The 16,147-nt window shown below is 42.7% G+C and overlaps 1 protein-coding gene across 1 annotated transcript in view; it reads right to left on the reverse strand.

Moving 5' to 3' along the window:
- Positions 1-15,540, reverse strand: part of adam19a (ADAM metallopeptidase domain 19a) — a 145,928-nt gene extending 130,388 nt beyond the window's left edge. The window contains exon 1 of the mRNA XM_068587854.1: positions 15,354-15,540. Within this exon, the coding sequence (XP_068443955.1) occupies positions 15,354-15,483 (130 nt within the window). The 5' untranslated portion in view covers positions 15,484-15,540. The remainder of the gene's footprint in view (positions 1-15,353) is intronic.
- Between the last annotated feature and the right edge of the window lie 607 nt (positions 15,541-16,147).

Raw genomic sequence — 16,147 nt, forward strand, 5'->3', positions numbered from 1 at the left:
AAGAAAACAAAACAAAAACAGTAGTCCACTCCTCGAGGCACTTTTATGAATTTGCATCAGCAGGAATATAACAGCAGCAACAAAAGCAATTGTCCATGATGAACTCTTTTCATCATGTGAGCAACAGCTCTTCCCCGTGTTGTTATCGCTGTATGGAAACATCACAAGTGTTCCCATTTCAAGGCACTGAATATAGCTCAGATGTTCCTCTTCAGTTTAAATGGAAAAGTATGGTGATTGCACTTTAAGCTTGTATAAGAACTCTAACGGCAGAGACATGGTATTGATCTGAAAGTGGAAAAAAAGGGAGTTTGCTCAGATACAGTGGCCGATAGTTCTTTACAGCGTTGTAAGAATAGTTGCCAGATATCACGACTCTGTGGCCCAGAAAATCTAAACATCTGTATCCAGTTATAATTCGCTGCCAAAATCTACAAATGACACATCGGTCTGGAGTCTCTGTGGTTACGGCATCCTCTCTGCAGAAAACATTAAGTCGGGCTAATAGCTTCAGCAGAGGCATTAGAGGTTGGAGTGGATGAGGCCCTCCATCACGCCCGCTCCCACTGAATGATGGACTGCGGCTCATCGAGGCTTCGGGCCGCTTAATAAACACCAGGCGGATGCGATGCCCGACCTCTGAGTCAACAAATCACCGCTGTTCTTTGCTCCACTTCTCTTTGCCACCTTTCTCTCTTGTGAAGCTTTTCAATTATAAAATCACTCTGCGTGACAGTGTGTGTGAGTGCGAGCGTGTCCGTCAGGTGGTACCTGTAAGCCGATCTACCGCGTTCTGCCGGGGAACAATAAAGCGGCGGTGGACGGATGGACGAGGATAAGGAAAGGCAAAAGGGGGATGAGGAGGGCCGCTCCTCTGACCAGGAACCTAAACCTCGTTCCTCAGTTTAGCTGAGAGCTCATTGGCTTCACCGTCTTATCCGCCAACTGCGGGGCATTGGTTCACAGTCGGAGACACAGACAGAGCTCTCTTTGGTAAATTATCTTCTAAATGCTGCCTTTCATGTCTCGTTCCTCGGCGCTCCTCGCCACCGTGTCTCCCGTCACAGCTCTGTTAGCACTGCTGGGTGCTGCTACGTCGGCTTGTGTGGAGGCGGGGAGCCCGAGTGGCTTCACAGTTCCTCGGCGCTCTGACCCTCTGCCAGTGCTCTGACCTCTGCCAGTGCTCTGATGCAGAAGGACGATGGCAAGTCGAACAGAGGCGGGCAGCTCAGCGGGTTTTCCGAAACAGCTGCTCTCGGGTCCAAAGAAAATCAATTTATGTTTAAGAAGGTGCTGTACGACTATGTTCAGCTCTTCTACAAGTTGGTTGGTTCCATAAATTGAGAGGGGAAGCTCGGCCCCTTACAGCTGCTGAAAAAACAGCAGCTCACACTGCTGGATAACAGAACATAGAAAAGGGACAAATTGTACTGTATGAGTGACCTATTAGAGGGTTTTACTGTATTTGAAATGATTTAATTGGCACATTCATGGGATCAAAAATTGGCATTTGTTATGCTAAAAAAAATCTGCTGATACACATCGCCTTAAAAACCTTGTGTCGGTCGGTTTCTTTGACGATTCCGTTTCCTGCAGGTTCCCTAACTAAAGACCAAATCAGTTAAGCTTTAAGCCATTCTTTTGGATTACTGGGCTTCAAGGCCAGGCCAGGACTTTAAGGATGGTCTGTCCCAGTTTCCCCAGTCTTTCTGCACTCGATTATGAAAAAAATAAATATTAAAAACCAAACAAAAAAAACACATTCTTCCTGTTAATCAGGTAATTTGTCCCTGCTGCGCCAAAATGCATATCCATCAAGGATCATGAATAAAACTATAACGAAACGATACAAATTCATTGTCAGCCTTTAATTGAAATAATATGACACAGCATGGTCTTTGTTCATTATGAGTCATTTCTCTGTCTCTGTGCTACTTAAGTTCTTTACAAGAGATGGTTTTCAATGGCTTCCATCGTTTTGGAACGACAGAGGAAAATAATCCACGAAACGTGACATCATTTTATTTTCTTACCAATGTGAAATCAAGGTTGAGTGATTCAATTTGCTTCCAGAGAGCACAACTACAAAATCCGCCATAAAAACTTAAAATAATTAATCACTTGCCAATAATGTATAATGTATGTCTGCTTAATTATTCACGTCATTTCAACACAGGACTTTTCCTACTTAATGTTTTAGACTTAAGGTGATAAAAATGTCCTATAAATAAGAGCGAAGTGGGTAAATGCAGAACAACAAAATATATGTATAAAAACATAATGGAGAAGTATAGGTAAATAGAATAGAATATATTTTATCAGCAGCAAATGTGTCGAAGTAAGAGATGTAAGTACGGGCAGCAGAATGTGCCATCACCGCTGCAAAGACAGTCACACATCCTCATGCTTAATTGTGAAATCCACCTTTATTGCTGCGAAGGTTACGACTAATTTTCTCCACCTACAGTAGATTACACAGCTCTGGTGATAGTAACTAAGAAAAGACCTTGACTTCTACACTAAGTCTTTCCCATTGTTTTCAACTGTTGCTGGCGTTCAGCCGGCTGGTTATCCTATGGGAATCTAGTCTAAGATGCTGAAGCACAAAACCAGTTGCATCCAGGCGTTCTATGTCCTTCTGAAGCTGCACAGGGGTCGAGGGTGAGGAGGTTTGAGTCCAACAAACAGCAATCTTCCAGCCAGGAGACCGCTGGTCGTTCCCCGAGTGAAACGAGAAGTCAACACTGATGTTTTTCTCACGTAACTTTCGTAATTAGGGCCAACCCAAACAACGATGTTTTCTGAAACATAACCAAGTAGTTTTATTGCCTGAAGTTACCTGTGAAGATGAAATATTGTATATAACACACTGTATGCATGTAACAAGCGGAAATTTTGTAGGAAAACTAGTCCTTTTTTGTCGGACATCATACGAGTCATTGCACAAGGAGCTGGTAATCATGGGAGGCAGGCATTCTAAACCGGATCCCGGAGGAAAACTCCTCCCATCGCTGCGTTGTGCTGACTGACTGGTCCTGGATGGTGCTGATGTTGAACTGTAACGTCTTGTTTTAGGGAGCATGAAATAAGCTGACGGAGAAGCTCAGCCTGGACTGCTTGGGCCTGACAGCCTCGCCACACCAGCTGTGACTGAGCAAGGCTGGAGCACATGGAAGACTTCTCTCTCACACTAAAAAGGCCTGTCAGTTGGCCAGTCAAGGATTGCTTCATCAAATTACTACAAACCACTCTTTACAAAAATGCTGTCCTTGATACTTAAAATAACTAACACAACATACTTTTTTTTACATTAACCTGCAATTTGTTGTGGGTAAAATGTCAGAGTAAGAGACACCACATCTGGACAATGAAAACCTTTGAAAAAACAAACCTTTGGGTATGAGTTTAATTGAATGGCTTTTCGATTTTAATATTTTACGTTTGTTCATGGAGGATGAACAAACGTAAAACAGTCAGATAGAAATCCATTCAATTAAAGTTAGGTCATGGTGTCATGAACATAGTGCATAAAATGAATATTCCAGCAGCTGTAACATATGTGTGTTTTGTGGAAGGACTATTTAGACATCAGTTTGGACAATGTCCTTGTTTCACACTCTCTCTCTCTGTCCTTCTCCATGCCTCGTACACACACCCCTCACACACATCTTGTTTATTCTCTTATTTACTCTCTTTTCCGCTGCGAACCTAAAGGGACTCTCACGTCCGTAGAGAAAGCCGCCGCAGCACTCGCCCGGCGAGCTATTGCTGCATGGCGCAGGGGAAAAACAATGAGAGGCATGATTTATATCTGACAAGCAGCAGATATCTACTCCAGCGGCAGAGAGATAGATAGAGAGGGAGAAGGGGGTGGGGGGGGGGGGGGGGGGGGGCTGAGAAAGAAGGAATAATACACGGCAAATGCTTTATCTTCTTGAGGAATGACTGTGTGGATTTGCTTCACAGAGGGAGTGGAGAAGGCTCTCTAGAGAGACCAAAAGAAAGGAAGAGATAAAGTGGGTAATTTCGACGGAGGGGGGGCCATAGGCTGCGTCTTGTTATCGGATTCAAACCAACGTCTATTTGGCCTGTTACCATCACACCCTGTGCCTTCTCTGACAGACAGACAGACAGACAGGACCGCTCTAGACCTTCTTCTTCTTCTTCTTCTTCTTCTTCTTCTTCTTCTTCTTCTTCTTCTTCTTCCCCCCTGTGGTTAATGCCCAGTAGGGAGCTACATAAAACTGAGATGGCACAGCTCACACTTTTCCTTCCATTCAGTGCCAGACTGAATATGAATGGATAATACTTCTTTTCTTTTTCTTTTTTTTGTTGCTTTAACCCACTTTGGGGACTTTTTGTGGAACGAAGGATGGTAGTGGAAAGCGTGTAGGGCGGCAACAAGGAGACAAAGTTAGACAAAGAGACAGACAGTGCTGCCTGTCACACCTTCACCCCCCTCCACACACACACACACACACACACACACACACACACGCACGCACACACACACACACACACACACACACACACACACCGTCCCACAAACTGAGATTGTACACTCTGAGAAACTCATTCTAACGTATTCACAACTCCTGCAGTACAAAGCGCTGAAAGTTGGTGGTGTCGGACAGAGTTGCAGTTTCATTTTTACTGGGCAATGAGGACACTTACTTCTAATGCAACCTCATTAAAATTTAAATAAATAAAAAACGGTGCACAAAGTAGGATAAGGTTTTTGTGATCTCTGTGTTCTGAAGCCTGAGCCAAGGGGCTGTAGTCTCATCACAACAGTCGCATTCAGATCTACCTCTCCCGTCCCGTCCAATCTGAGTCTGTCCAAGTCTTTCAGAGTCTTTGTTGTGTCCTATATGTCTGTCTTTATATTTGATGTTGGAGATAGATATTTAAATGACTTTCCACACGAGTCTAACTTTGCTTTTAGTGGATGCTAATATTGCCGAGCAAACTTTAGCATTTGAATTATCATCATGAATAATACATCACAATTGTGCAAACACACTTATCTTAAGAGGCCAAATAGCCAAAAGTCATAAATATGACGAGTCAGAAAACAGTGGAGGGACTCAGCTCATGACTTCAGAAGGATATGGTTTACTCTCCGTATTAATGAGAGCAGTGACCATGAGAGCTAGGAGGAAAATAAGTACGCTACTTGGGAATACTCTTTTTTTTTTTTGTCATATAACCTGGGGTGTCTTCCAACTGATAATTGACAGTGGAATGTGGTGGGTCAGGTCTTAGTTAAATCAATCTTTACCTCTTATTGATTCCCGTCTTGCTCAGAATAGCCCTCATTCTATTTCAGCCCCCGTTGTAGCGGCCCACAGACAAACGACAGTCGACTAAAGAAAGAGATTTCAGATGCAACCATTGAACGAGTAAAAATCAAAGTAGATCACAAATGGTACAAATATATGCAAACTGGGGGACATTTAAGGTTGAGGGGAACCCAAAATGTTCCGATAACGTGATATCTGATTAGTGCATTGACTTGCATTGACTTTATTTAAGGTTGTATAGGATGCACTTCTAATACTCTCATCTGAATAACTCGAGATAGAATACAGTTTAAGTTACTGCTCGTCTGTAAATCTGTGAGTGCTTGGTACCGTAATTCATCTCCGTCTATTACCAAATCCCCCTGCGGACCCCTCAGGTCGTCTGGTAGCCATCCGCTAACTGCTCCATACATGGAGAAGCAGCGTGTAGATACTACACCACAGGGCTGGGACAAAGAATATACAGAACATAGAAGAAGTTTGACAACTTTTAAATCTTATGAACTTTGACTTTGACGTAACTGGAAGCACTTGTCATTATCAACCTCGCATGGCTGCTCTTTTATGTCTTTAGGTGTCATCATTTTGGCAAGCGCTTCTATTGTTCTTAAGATTGCATTACACCACTGCAGCCCACATCAAGCTGTAAAAGCATCATACAAATCAATAGTTCCCTTAATACTCATACACTTATGCTTTCAACATGTGTAAGTAATGCTCCTAGAATCTGCTGCTCTCACCGTCAGGTTGTGGCTGTTTTCCCAAGGCACCACTCTTATTTAAAAGCAAAATGACTGTTTAACTATTCCAAAGCGCGAGGCACTCACAAAACGCACTCTGTTTCTGTCTGAGATGTAATCATAAAAAATTCAAGATATATGTTGTTCGCCTTATGTCTGTGGTATTGAACAAAGTAAATCACAAATGAACAAGTTTCCAGTGGAAGGGGGAATTGTGCTTTTACAGGTGAGAAAGTTTTATATCCATTAATAATAATGCAGCAAGGAGGCAACATATGTGAAAAGCCATGGTGGAACAGAAAAAGAGGTGGAGCCAGCAGGACGATGGGAGAGCGGGCAGAGCGTTGGGAAAACCGAGAGAGGACTCGATTACTGACGGCGTGAAAAACTACAACTCAAAATTGGACAAACAAGCACACTAAGAATTAGAATCAATACATTGCAAGATCTGACGCTTTGCTTGACACAACAATGTTCTGCCAATTTTCTCGGTTATCCTGTGTGCCCGTGGCTGCTTCTGCTAATAATTCCAGTCTGACAAATACACATTGTTTGGTAAAAATGAATAATGCATGTTCAATTCAGCATTAAAATATATTTCTCATGCCAACAGTTAATGTACGAGTTATGCGCGAGCGTATGAAGCTGGTCTTGCAGCAATTGTAAAAAGCAACGGGGATAAACTGGAAGTGCAGTTATTCCTTGAATTAGGAAACAGTCACTCAACAGAACGACGCTTTACTAAAGAATCGGGGCGTGGACAACTTCAAGTCGATACTCCAATCACATGCAAGGGACTATGTATATATGTTGTAGTTAAAATATTGTACAAGAAGACGAGGAATGCCTTTTGTTTTCTGACTTAGTCAATGATTTATTGATTGATTAATCCAAACAATAAATCAACAGATTGAGCGATTATTAATATAGTTATTTGCGGCCCCAAAGGTCAACGTAAAACCAGCCTCGGCTTCTTCACTGCAATGCTGATCAATTTGCTGTTGAACACACAAACTGTCGTCTGTGGAGAGGCACATAAAGCCAGGTGAAGATTGCCTTTCCTGGACATAGTAAGTATATTATTGAACCGCATTTCAGAGCATAGGTCTAAGTAAGAGAGTGCACGCATACAAAAAGACAACCGAACACAGGGGCAGGGATCAGAGCAGGACCTTTATCAACAGTGACTGTGTGACCAGAGGACACTCGGCCAAAGAAGCTGTGTGCCGGATGCAGGCAGCACTGAACTAGTGCACTCAGCATAAGTATTGCAGTGCCGAGCAGCCCCAATCCCACTATAACAGCTCACTCCTCCATCTCCTACATCCTAAACCCCCACAGACCTCCTCTCATCATGTCGCTCTTCATCACTCTCTCTTCTTTAGTTCAAGGATTCCCGATCTCTTCCCAGTTTTAATGAAGCGCTCTGTGAAGGACTTCCCTTCCCTCTCTTCCTTTCTGCTTCTTTCCACAGAACTGAAGCGGCGGGACGGATCACAGCGAGTGCTGCGAGCGGAAAGTGGTTCCCTCTCTGCACTGATGGTTTGGAGCGTTCACCTTCCCTCACACCTGGCAGCCTGAGAGCCACATTTAGAATGTGTGTGCGTGTGTGTGTGTGTGTGTGTGTATGTGTGTGTGTATGTGTGTGTGTGTGTGAGAATAATAACCACATCCAATGATACGCTGCAAATGATTTCAGCAATTCCTGAGAAGCTGTAACATTTACATACAAAGAAGTGTGGGTTTTACTCGTCTTCATCACCACAAGCTCACACACAGCAGACATGCTGTACCGGGCGTTTCCTGAAAAATTGTTTCCCCTTCAATTTTTATGTTAAGGGGGGAAATAACAAAAGGCAGTTGTCAGGGTCCATTGGGTTTTGACCGTTGAAAATGTTTAATGTGGGAAAATATTTCAAAACCTTTTGGTAATAACCAACCAACCAGTCTCATAATGACAGCAGGTGCCATGATTGAAATCTTAACATTCCTCAAGGCGTGTCCACTGATTGATCAAAGAGACAAGAATGTCTTTTGATACGTTATTTCGGACACAAATGTTGGCAGAACGTCAGGATGAATCCTCTGGTGCACAGGAAGTGGGAAGCTTTTTGTATCTGGCTTTAGCGATTCAAGAGAACCGATGCTTCCGTTCCAAATCCATGGCAAAAATGTGTAAATGTGACAGTCCTAGTACCGGGAATCAGGCTGGAGACTCAAGTCTTCCGGTTGTGTGGGAGACTGGAAGGAATTGTAAAAAAAAATTTTTTAAAAAGCCAGTTTAATGGCGGATCTTCTTTACGGCATTCTCACTGAATCTCTGTGTAAAAGAGACGCCTGTTCACTGTTTCAGAAAGTCATATAACGTTTAGAAACCATGAACTTCAGATTGCTGCTACTGACTGCCGTCTCACACTTTCTTTAAGGGATCACGTTAAACACGAGACAGTCCAGAGTTTCTTTTTTTTCTGCGATGGAATTAAAGTAAATTATTCTTCGATGACTGTTAGTCATTTTCATCAAAGTGAGAGATTAAAGGTTTGATAAGATGTTAGCAGACGTTATGGGCTGAGCAGATCGATGCATTCTGGCGACCGGATAGAAGATCACAGCGCAACCCGATCCCTGAGGGCAGATAATCTATCGATTATTTTAACTTTAATTTTATATTTTCCATTTACTGTATTCTACTGTAGATTTAGATTTAATTGTAAATACTATTGCACTCTGTTCACCGTTAAAAGATTATTGTTTAAATGTTGAATGTATGCACCTCCCGCCAGGACAAATTCCTTGTATGCGAAAGCATAGACGGCAATAAATGGTTCTGAATCTGAATCAAACTAAATTTTATTCAATGTCTATGTTTATTGTGATACACCTTTCACTAAGTCAAATTCCATGTATGTGCAACGTACTTGGCCGATAAACAATTCTGATCCTGATGGAAAGATAGAAAATGGCGAATCGACAAGATAAGATAAAATAAGATAATCCTTTATTAGTCCCTCAGTGGGGGGAAATTACAGGATTAATAACAATGACAATAATGGTGAGTTGCAACCCTTTTGAAACGCCTACTTATCACGTTCAACGGAGCGCAATGACATTTGGTTTGGATCTGCGTCTAAAAAACTGTGTCTGTCTCTGTGCAGTTTTATTGAGAACCATTTCCTACCAAAGTACAACTGTGTTTGCATCGTCACTACTGAGCCTCATCCTGGCACTCGTCCTTCAGGGGCAGATAGAATCAAAGCACTTCTGTCTGCATGAGGGACGGATCACACAACATTTACTAGATCACCTCCTTTGATTGGAGGATTCTGGGAGATAACAGTCTCCTTGTTTTTTTTTAAAGCAGGATTTGGAGTTTATCAGATGACGGATCATAAGACCGACGTGTTTACCACGTGTTCAAGTTCAGTTCAGGACAACTTGACAGACCCCCTCTGTTCAAACCGCTGCATTATACATTATGAAGGTTCATTATTCATCACAATCCGCACGTCAGGTTTGCTCAGTTGGCATCATGTGACCGATCTCAATGACAAGAGATTTGTAGTGAGGGGACCTCATGTGATCAGTGTAATAAATAAGAGGAATGTATAACTTGTGTTGACAACATTTAAAGTGTTCAAACAAAGCGTTTGAATATTCCATTGAAAGTGAAATACAGGCAACTTCATTTAATAAGTTAGTCAAAAATAAAATAAAAAATAAATAAAAAATGAATATTAGAAATACAATGAAAAGATAATACCAACAAAAATTGAATTAAAAAAATGTAATTCTAATTGGGTGAAAAAACTTAATAACAAATCCATTTTTAAAGACCAACCACATCAAAATGTCAGTACACCACCGCCGTGTCGTTGTGAAGCTTCCTGCTTCCACCAACAACGTCCCTTCACAATAAAGCAGAAACCTCAGAGCTTCACTCAGACAATATGAGGACATTCTGGTGTGGATGAAAGTACTCAGAATTCATTTAAGAGCCGTGTTCCTTCCAACTCAGAACAGTTTACCACAATGATCTCGCTGATTACACGCATAAAATTGTTATATCAAACAGAAAATGTGAAAATATCAAAGCTACATATATATCTTATATTGCGGCATGGCCCGAGAATAGAGATATTGTTTACAAGCCAATATGTGATATCTATTTTACAAGCATTGAAAGGAATTCTAGATAAACATAGAAAGCTAAACAGTGGGCCTTTTAGTAGTGTAATATTTGAAATAGCATCTACCACAGCTCAGTTATCTCTCTTCTCAGTTCACCATAAACTAACATGTTGTTGTGGAACCACATTACACTCTTTTCTGACACAGAGGCTGATAGCATCAGACTGGAACACTTACCTGCACACGGCGACCCACAAAGCATAAACATACCACTTGGAAAGTGAATACTGCCTGAAAGAAGCCCACACAGCAGACCGGAGACGACCTTGCTCAGAATTTCTGTGGGTGTTACAAACAACAGCCATGCGACCCTGTTAGCTTTCAAACCAAATATTCTCAAAAGTCGCAACCTCGCCGTCACGCCAGGCCTAGTGTTCGCCAAGGGAATCAGGGAGGTGAGCTGGGCATTGTCGGGAAGCGCGGCTCTAATGAAAGTTCGCCCGTTTGGAGGTCGAGCCGCGACAGTTCTGCGCAGTCGGCAGAACTGTTGCTGTCCCCCCAGCCGCTCCCTTCACCTCCATCTGAAAATAACAGCTCACACTTTCAGAAGCTCTCGGGTCGTTCCTTTACAAATTCCTTTGAGCTCAGAGAAGAGGCCGTGCATTGCAGAAGCATGTCGAGCGCACGCCCTGGGCGAGCAGGGCTCAGTCCTGGTAAACAGGCCGTGTTGCAGGCAAATCGTTGGAGAGAAAACTGCTGAGCACGGAGTTTGTTTGAATCCCACCGGAGCAAAAGTGCATTAGGAGTTTGGAGGGCTTTTTATTAACCTTTTGATGTCTGTGATTGAGTGTGAGAATAACTGACGAGGAGAGAGATCATTAAAGGTGCAGTGCAAAGCAGCTGCAGGGTAAGAACTCATACAGACGTGCAAACCTACGCAGTAACCCAATGAGTGACTGACATCCGGGACAGGTATCAGGACTAATAGAAGTTCATGAGGTCACAACATCCGGTCAAGGCTGCACAATGACTCGAATATTGATCGCGATGTCGGTTTCCTGCCATTAAATGAGCATGACTGACTGCGATAATGAAGTTTAAAGCTACGTTCTGCTGCGCATCAAATCCAGCGCTGCCCAAAACAACACTATGGCTTTACTATTGGGGAGCCGCCATGCTGCTGCACGCACACACACACACACGCGTACACACACACATACTTTCCTGAATATTACAGCAGCAGTCTCGATTGATGCATTTCACTTTAAATTGCGGCCTACGTAATTTAGGGTGAATATTCCTGAATTTACTCATATCGCGCTATACACAATATATTTGTCTCTTAAATCTACGAATAGTCATGTTACTCACAATGTCTCTGTTCATCAAACCAATCGCACAGCCATACATCAGAATCACATGATATCAGACCGTGACGTGTCCAAACGAGGTCATGACATGAAGTCATGATGTCATGAGATCACATTAAGAAGTCCCTGACATCAGTTTCGGATGATGGGACTCATATAGTAACGTCAGGAACGTCCCCCAACTGTTAGTGAGCCACCTGAATGTGTCACGACGTACATCCAGGTTGTCACTGGAGTTGCAACAATGCAAAATATGTCGCCTACATTTATGATTCACTAAGAACGCCACTCCAGATCCACTGTACTGCCACAAGTCTACAACGCAGACGCCACCCACACATGAGTCGAACTGGACCACAACAAACACTTGACGGAGGTAAAACGCACTGCGCTGAGTTTCACTCGGGGCAGGAGGCGCCGCTGTGAGACACGTCAGGGGAATGCGTCGGCTGCTGTCCTTCGGCATGTGCGTGGCCTAAACACTGTGTGCACAAAAGAGGCAGTGTGTTGACTAAAGAAAGCGAGACGTAGGGATTTCTATACACTCAGTTTTCTGTGAGAGGGTCACACAGATCTGCTTGATAACATCTGAGAGTTCCACATTTTAAAATCTATTAGCTGGAGCCTCTGAGAAAGAGGAACAAAACTCAAATGTGACCATTGAGGAGCCCTTTACTCGATCCTGCTCTCAGCTGTGTGTACAGACTTATCCACCTGAAGTACACAACTGATCCTGGATATGCAGCAGTATGGAAAAATATATATTTACCATAGTTTGAATTACTTTTTGTCAATTGAATACATGCATATTTTGGATTATTATAATATAAATATATGATGATAGTCTCTGTGACAGTCTATTGTCATGTCTTTGGACAATCAGAGTGGAGCTGGATGGTGTGATGATTGATGACTATGGTTCTGCTGACTGCTGCAAAATTAGTGCCCGGCTTTAATGGCACACAATCACCACTCTCCTGATGTATTGTTTTTTTATGGAGCAGCAGGCAGTTGGAACAAAGGAACAGGCAATTATCGCTGTTCTATTTTAGAGTGGTTTTTGGCCAGTTATGATGTGCAGCCAATTAGCTGGTGCATTACTGGTTGACAATACGCTGCAGAAGAAAATGCTGATACAAAGTACTGGATCGACAAAAAAATGAAACAATATGGTAAAACACAAAGGGAGGACGATGGGAGGGACGGAAGATAAGTGGCTCTGTCCTCTTCTGTTGGACCTGCTGCCAGGACACTGCTATTGTATTTTAATAAGTGTTAGCCAACGCAACACTTAGCTTGTTATAGCTAACGACAAGAATGGATTAGGTCTTGGGAGTGAAGCAGTGCCTCTCTGCCTCTCTGTCTGGCCTGGATTACGACATGACTACCGGGGCATGCAGCGGCCCACATGCTTCTCAGGACTGCATCCGCTCCCTGTAGATTGGATCCCGGTTTGGGCAACACACTGCTGCACGGAGGATGTTCCGGCTACAATGTACTGAGCTTCTAGTGACACAATACGCTCACAAAAGGTCCATTTCCATCCAGGGATTATCTTTAAGTTATCTATAAAGCCATTGTTATACTACTTAATTATTTCATTGAACATAAAAAAAGAATAGACGAATTTGTTCCTCACTACATGCCCAAAATAATAATAGAGCCATCACAGCTTATCCTTACTTTGTTGAAAGTGCCGCACTGTCATAACACTTTATAGGCCGGTTACGGCAACGTCGCCACAGGTGTCGTGGTGCCAGCACGTTTGAGGCACTGTTAACACCGCTTGCTGCAAGCATCCGGCTCAGCTGTCCCCATGGTGAGAGCCGTTGAGAGGATATTATGTATGTATATGCTCCCAGATCTCGGATATGGCACCTTTAACCTTCAATACCAGCGTCAGCCTCACTGGTATGGGTCTGGCTCCAGCCACATGGAAGGTCAGCCATTGTTTCTTTTCCTGTCGATAAGCATTATACTGGTGCTGATGTGGAGAGGCTGCAACTAACAAGTATTTTCATTATTTAGGCCATAAATATTTTATTCCGTGAAATATCAGAAAAATATATTTTAATTTGTAATGACCATCATATTTTCCCAAGGCAACATTTTCAAATGTCCCGTTTTGTCTGATAATAAAGTCGGATGAAATATTCGGTTTCCTGTGAGATGGCAGAACGGCAAATCTTCAAACATCTTCACAAACGACTAAGATTTATTATATCATAATATTAGTGAATGAATCAGAATCAGCTTTAATGGCCATGAACATTCTCACATACATGGAATTTGACGCCGGATTCTGCGCTTCGTACTTCTTTTCGGCGTATCACATTAATAGAAATGTGTTTATACATTTATGGTTGATTAACTAATCGACTAAGCGTTTCAGTCATGAGAGGAATGCATCAATTCTACAAATGCTAGTCCGTGTTTAGGAGAAGGTGCAGCTCCATGAAGCCAAGACACCAAGTCACAGCACACAAGGATCAGATTCCTCATGTCAAGCAATTCTCCACAGAACTAAACTAAAAAACTAGTACTATTGGAGATTTTAAAACAACACTGAATTTGTGTATTTCTAGTGAAAACTCAACTATGAAGACACACACGCACACGCTCGCAAACGAGTTGCTAACTACATTAACGTGGAACATCTTCCCTGAATGGGGGACAGTGTTCGAGTCCTATTTTCTCTCTGGGAAAAGTGCACATGACCGGACCGGGAGCCACTATCGCACGCGCTGCCTTCATGCGCTGAGCGGGGAGGGGCCGGAGGCAGTCGGTGTGGCTGGAGAGTCCTCATGACTGCAGGACTCCCCGCCGAGTGCGACCCTGAGCAGTGATGAAACAGACTCCAGACAGAGATTTTGACTAAGTCGGTGTCTCCCACAAAGTACATAAAAATAGACTTTGTGTGACATAATTGGCTGGACGCTCTCGTGTCTCGGTCTGCTGTCCTCCACGTCGCCCTCGACTGCTCCTTTTATGGACAGCGCAAAGAGGACAGGCTGAATCTTTGGCTCGACTGGAAGAAAAAAAACTACTACTGTTATGAAGATAAGCCGCTTTTAAGTCCCAAAGCTTTTTTTTTTAACTTGTTGTTAAACGGCACAAATTTAAATAATGTATCTGGAACAGTGACATAATATGTTGAAACGCTTCATGCGTGTTTGCGTTCAGAGACGCTCACCCGAAACGCGTTTGAAAACTTTCACTATTTAATGTTCCCTTGCATGCAGTTAAATAATGACATATTCTTAAAAGCATTACACTCAGTTGTTGTAACACCTAACATATTCCACTAATTTCGGCATAAAAGCCAGAGTCAAACCATGTCCACCTTTAGAGTTTGACCTCATTCCCCCTGGAGCCCACCGCCAACCCGTCTGAGGAGGCGGCGGCTGTGGATGTCGTTACAGAGAGCGGGGATAAAAGTGGAGATGTTATCACAGTGTTATTCGGAGGTTGAGTGTTGCTGTTTCACAGAAATATGAAGAATGAATGCAACCTATTCAGGAAACATATAGTAGTTGGGGCATGGTTGTCTCGTGCCTTTGTCTGATAAGCAACATGCCATTCAATTGCCAGATTTCTATACGGGATTCGGCGTACGCAGCTCCGAGCTTTATAAAACGGGGAACTCCACTCGTAAAGTTTCAGTGACACCGAACACCGAACAAACCCCGCTTCAGCTGAACCCGCCGTCAGTGAAACGTGTCATACTAACGTGTACCTCACGAGCCTCAAAGCTTCAGCAGCAACTGGTAGACGCTGGAAGAAGTTTGACTGCATGTTCGCTCCTTTCTTACCTTGTTCTCCGGTGTTCCCGCTGGCTTTGTCCAGTGTGCCATTCAGCAACAGGAAATAAAGAAAAACGAGTAAACGTCCACATTTTGCCGGTGATAATTGGGCATTTTTCTGCCTGTGTTTACTGTACATCCCTGTGACCCTCGGTACCGCCGACCGTCCTCCCTTTCCTCGCCGTGTTCAACTCTGCCTCCCTTTGACTCCTCCGAGCGTCAGACCAACGCAGGAGAGTGAAGCACGGCACTTCCTGTAAACCATCAAAATAAAACATGCGAGGAACGCCTTCAAACACGAGGGCCACAACTAGAAGGCATTTGAGCAATTAAGAAACTATATCATTTGTATAGTATTGTTATGATTATGAATATATATATATATATATATATATATATATATATATATATATATATATATATATATGTATATATATATTATTTAAAATGTCATAGCTACTGAGCGTTTCTTATGTTTCCAGCAATGACTGCTATATTTAAGAACTGTTTGAACTTGTGTTTTTAAAATATTGCGGCTGACTTGATTGCGAAGGAACAAAACTGCAGCAACTACAAATTTGAATTTAAATTAAATTTCTACATATTATATTAATATCCATAACAATACTATACAAATTATACAGGGACTGACACTATTATGATGAATGTGGAAAAGGAAATGTGTGTTATTGTGAACTGAGAATATCACAATCCATCAGACGTTTTCATCATAATGTTTTATATTATATAGATTGGCTCAATAGGATTGGGTCAGGTTCATCACATTCATGTTGAGGAGGATG

Source organism: Clinocottus analis, unplaced genomic scaffold (genome assembly GCF_023055335.1).
Source record: "Clinocottus analis isolate CAN_PGR_092001 unplaced genomic scaffold, fCliAna1.0.p SCAF_21, whole genome shotgun sequence".
Lineage (NCBI taxonomy): Eukaryota > Metazoa > Chordata > Actinopteri > Perciformes > Cottidae > Clinocottus > Clinocottus analis.